This window comes from Cynoglossus semilaevis, chromosome 17 (assembly GCF_000523025.1).
Source record: "Cynoglossus semilaevis isolate Cse_v1.0 chromosome 17, Cse_v1.0, whole genome shotgun sequence".
Classification (NCBI taxonomy): Eukaryota; Metazoa; Chordata; class Actinopteri; order Pleuronectiformes; family Cynoglossidae; genus Cynoglossus; species Cynoglossus semilaevis.
In genome coordinates this window covers 14,056,536-14,061,612 of record NC_024323.1, presented here as the reverse complement: position 1 = coordinate 14,061,612, position 5,077 = coordinate 14,056,536, and the positions used below count along the sequence as shown (strand labels likewise).

Below are 5,077 nucleotides of genomic sequence, written 5' to 3'. Positions count from 1 at the left end.
GGAAGATGTCCACATAGTGAAACTCACTACTGAAGTGAACTTCCAGTAAAGAGTGTAAACAACTTATATATATTACATATTACACATTTATACTTGTGTACACGTCACACGGAGTAGATCAGCCTGTTTGATCCTCTGGAATCACTTGCTTATATGTTGACATATTATATGGTTGTTTTTAAATTGCTACAACACCCTGGTATCTACAGAAACAATAATATTAATAACAAGTCTTATTTAAATCCAGATTAGGAAATAAAAAATATATAGAGTATATTCCAACTACTAGGTCGCCATAACGTTAGACAATAACGTCGTAGGTGTTGTTTACGTGACGGTGTGTCTCAGGGAGGACAAAAAAAAAAACAGAAAATCCCGCATGTTATTTTTGTAACCAGCCCCCACTGCCCCCTCGTGCCCGGATGAAGAGCCACAGTTGTACCGTGACAAAATGGAAAATCATCTGTATCACTAAACAACTCGTGGACTGACCGTGTCCATTTATGTCAGAGGGGCTATAGGTCTGAAGAGTAGACAATGTCAACACCAGAGGAACACTTGAGAAGAAAAACACCTGAAGTTCATCAGTTGTGCCACAGGGAGGAGCTGTTTCTCTCTGGTCGTTCCACATTAACAACATTGTTTTTTTGTTTTTGTTTTTTTATCTCAGATACGTTAATGGTTAATTTGTTTGTCAGATAATCTAAAACACGGGGAAACCCGCTTGCAAATAATACGAAACGTTGCTGTACTTTTAGACTTTAGACGTTTAGGCTAATAATAATAATAATAATAATAATAATAATAATACTAAATCACGTGACTGCAGAGGGAGAGCCGCATGTACAAAACAAGCATGTCCTCTATCATTTGAGCCACAGTGTATTGGAAATGTTTTTGTCACTTGAGCAGGAGTGACGTCAGCGGACATGCATGCCTGACAGCCGTGTCATTGACAACTTTTCTGTCAGTGTGTTTACTGTCGCGGGGTCTTGGAACGTTATGTAAAACAGTACTGTAAGTGTATGTAACCGGGTCACCCCCTCTCTCTCCCTCACAGGCGCACCACCACTTTGTTTACTATCTTATAGTATAACAGAGGGGAGGTGGCTTCCGCAATCTGATTGGCTCATGGCCTCCCCCGCTCTCTCTCATTGGCTGACACTGTGTGTTAAATAAGAGCCTCGTGGACATCGGGCTCAATAACAAAGTTCAGATTGTCAGTAAACTGTTATAACTACGGGACTAAACATTTAATTTCCGTGAAGCTACGATACTTTAAGTCGATAAAGAGTAGATTTTACTGACCTGTCGAAGATGACGAGTCGAATGAAGCTGGTCCGCTCCCTGGTCAAGACTGCTGCTCTGGCCACTGTGCCCAAACACATCGAGCACTTCTCCAAGTTCTCTCCTTCTCCTCTGTCCATGAAGCAGTTCCTGGACTTTGGTGAGTAACATTTAAATCAGTCTTTACTCTGTCGAGACTCCACTCAGTAATTGTTCATATATTGCGTTGTTTAGCTCAGCGGCTAAAGCGTAAACAACTGTAATAAACACCGAGTGGAGCAGCATCTTCAAACCGCAGGTCCTGGACGGGAGAAGATCAGAACATTTGATCATTAAGTTTAGGGTTTTGTTTTGATTTTAGATACACTCTATGTTCCCTTCTGATATATTTTCTGATTTTTACTAAATCTACTGACAATAACAGGAGTTCAACTTTACTGATTTGGGCAAATATAACTTCAATACTAGTGGCTCATCAACTTTTTACACCACGTATCTGGTCCAAAAGTACTCGTTGCTCCAAGTACCACAAGTACGACCAACATTCAAATACAGCAACCTAGACATATGCTGTCCAGATCAGAATTGAATATATTTCTAAATAGTATTAATGTATCTAAATATATTACTATAATTCTCAAACGTTATATTAAAGTATGACTACAGTTAGATTTTCATATTGGAAATAAAACACACACTCGCACATATATTAGCAAATGGAATATAAAATAGCAGTATTTATCTTCTCACCTACTTAATGTAAACAGGAGACATCTAGGACAGCCTGAGTACCACAACCAGTACACGTACCATTGTTTATAAAAAACAAAATTAATAAGTTCAGATTCACAGGAGTTCTGCTCTGGTGTAACTGAGATTGTAGATAAATTAACAATAATCTGCTCCGTGCTTTTCAAATGAGTAGTAATTTAACTGTTGGGGGTTCGGGGGAGGGGTTTCATCATGATGAATGTTGTTGTTGTTGGTGGTGACAGGGATATGTTCATGGTGATAGGAGGAGGAGGGTGAGGAAGGGGTGAGGGGACGTATGTGCAGTCCTGCTTTTTTTTTAAAGCTTCTAAACTCTCTAAGTGACAGATATTTTGTTTTATTTTACTTCAAAATCAGGACTAGGATTAAGATGAACCCGTATTTGAACCCTGCAGTAACAGTGAACATGCAGTCACAGACGATGTGAACCCATCAGACCATCTTTGTCATGTTGTGACACTGACTTCTCTCCAGGCTCCACCAACGCCTGCGAGCGCACGTCCTTCGTCTTCCTCCGTCAGGAGCTGCCCGTCCGTTTGTCCAACATCATGAAGGAGATCAACCTGCTGCCAAACCGACTGCTGGCCACGCCCTCCGTCCAGCTGGTCCAGACATGGTGAGAACTGTACACACACACACACATACACATATTAGAGCCAACAGAATATGTGATTTAATGTAAGCAGGAAGAAACATCTGCAGAACACAACCAAGAAGGACATTTTGTTTTGTTTTTTTCACAAATAAAATCCAATCCAGCAGCTCTGAGCAGCAGCTCTGAGCAGCAGCTCTGAGCAGCCGGCCCGCGGTCCAGCGTGGACCAGGATGTAACCAGATATGATTGTACAACAGACAGGCGGCACAGACAGCAGAATGGGAGCCTGAACTTTGTCCCAGTTCCCTTTCCTTGCCTCCGCCTCTCTCCTTCTGTGTTTTTCTTATCGCCACGCCTGCGCGTCGTTTGCAGCTGGAGGGAACACGATGTTCCAAACAGAGGCTTCACTGTCCTGTGATAAACCTGAGTCCTGAGAAGGAGTTTAAGTTAAACTGGGGTTAATTCACTTTACCAGCGTGGTCTGAAGAACAGGAAGTTGTTGATCACTGACTGTCATGACAGAACAGGACAAGAAGAACTTGACCAGTTTCATCTGGTTTGTTCTGCTCCGTCTTGGTGTTTTGCATGTGTGTTTTGTGGGTTCTCTGTGAGATTTCTAGGAACGTGGTTCCCCAGTACTTCTATGAAGCACTTCAAGGAGAGAAAAAAAGTGGGACGTGGCCAGAGGGAGCCAATGAGAAGAGAGAGATGAGGCAGTGGGCAGAACAATAATAACGATAATATAAACTGTTAACTGTTATAAATTAAGTTGGATAAAAATAAATCCTGGAGGCAGGGCAGTAGATCTGTACACCTTTCTATTTTTTATAACTGATACCATATATTTAATTGTCAATTCTCAAAAAAAAAAGTGCGTGTTTGGTGTTTCCCACTAAATGAGTTTGTGACAAAGAGCTGAAGTCGGCAGAAGGAAACTATAATGTGATGTAAGTGTCCTCCAGAGGTCAGTGACCTTTAGGATGTTCCCTATAAAATACTGTCACATTTAAGTCACAGTACACAACAGGAGGGGCGGGGGGGGGGGCTGCAGGGAAGCATTCAGTGGAGAATGGGACGTTATGATAAGAAGCCCCCAGGTCAAAGTCTGCTCCTCTCTGTGATTGGATAGAAACCAAACCAATCAGGGTTATCTGCTCAGAGACTGATTAACAGTAGACATGTGGTCAGAGCTCTGACAGGAAGTCCTCGTCACAGGACCAGTCCATCAGACTGATGAAAGCTCCTTATTTACTGGGAGGAGGAGGAATGTCAGGAACAGGGCTCCTGGTGTGGGGGTGTGGGTGGGGGTGAGGGGAGGGGGGAGGGCTCTACAGTGTGTCAGGAGCGGTGATGGATGACACTGTTTACGTTCTCCTCTCTGATCTGGTCCTCTCTGGTTTCACTCCTGTCACGCCCCCACCCCCCACCCCCCCACCACTACTGTGTTACAATGATCCCAGATCTAGCTGTAGATTCACCTCGGTGTTTACTGAGCTCCAGTCAGTTTGTCACGGTCTGCTGGTTCTGGTTCTGGTTCTGGATTCAATTTATTTCTTAGAATAATGTTATAAATACACAGCATTCTAACTGACTAAAATACACAAAAACGCAGCTGAGTTTTAAATATAAACAAAATTCTTGTTTTGTTTTTTTTTACCTGTGATCCACTTTTGGCACCCGACCCAGTATTTGTTGGCAGCGCTGACATGTTGTTGTGTTGGAACTGTTATCACTTTTTTTTTTTTTAAAGCTCTTCTCTCCTCTGTGATCTTTCAGGTACATCCAGAGTCTGATGGAGATCCTGGAGTTCCTGGACAAGAACCCTGAGGACCAGAGAGTCCTGGAGACGTGAGTACGACAGGAGAGGAATGAACTACAGAGTAAAACAATTATTTTTCCAAACGTGTAATCGTCACCTTTCGCTGTGTTCCACCTTCTCGCTCAGGTTTGTGGAGGTCTTGGAGACCATCAGAAACAGGCACAACGAGGTGGTCCCGACCATGGCCCAGGGGATCATCGAGTTCAAGGACGCGTTTGGGCAGCAGGACCCCGTTACCGACCACAACATCCAGTACTTCCTGGACCGATTCTACACCAGCCGCATCTCAATACGCATGGTCATCAACCAGCACAGTGAGTTTCTGATCCTGTCCATTCTTTGGTCATTCAAAATTGATCAGTTTTTTCAAAAAAAATTTTGAAAAATTTTTTTTGAAATTTTTTTTTTTTTTAAAAAAAAATTTTTTTCGAAAAAAAATTTTTTTAATTTATTTTTTTCGAAAAAAAATTCAAAAAAAATTTTTTTTTTTTTCGAAAAAAAATTTTCAAAAAAATTTTTTTTTCGAAAAAAAAATTTCAAAAAAAATTTTTTTTTTTTATGAAATAAAATTTCAAAAAAATTTTTTTTTTTTTTTAAAAAAAATT

At 41.3% G+C, this 5,077-nt stretch overlaps 1 protein-coding gene across 1 annotated transcript in view; it reads left to right on the top strand.

Annotated features, from left to right (window-relative positions):
- Nucleotides 1-1,195: 1,195 nt before the first annotated feature.
- LOC103393542 (pyruvate dehydrogenase (acetyl-transferring) kinase isozyme 2, mitochondrial-like) overlaps nt 1,196-5,077 on the top strand; it is a 9,325-nt gene continuing 5,443 nt past the window's right edge. Inside the window, exons 1-4 of the mRNA XM_008330541.3 lie at nt 1,196-1,447; nt 2,533-2,674; nt 4,430-4,501; nt 4,599-4,788. Of these exons, the coding sequence (XP_008328763.1) occupies nt 1,318-1,447; nt 2,533-2,674; nt 4,430-4,501; nt 4,599-4,788 (534 nt within the window). The 5' untranslated portion in view covers nt 1,196-1,317. The remainder of the gene's footprint in view (nt 1,448-2,532; nt 2,675-4,429; nt 4,502-4,598; nt 4,789-5,077) is intronic.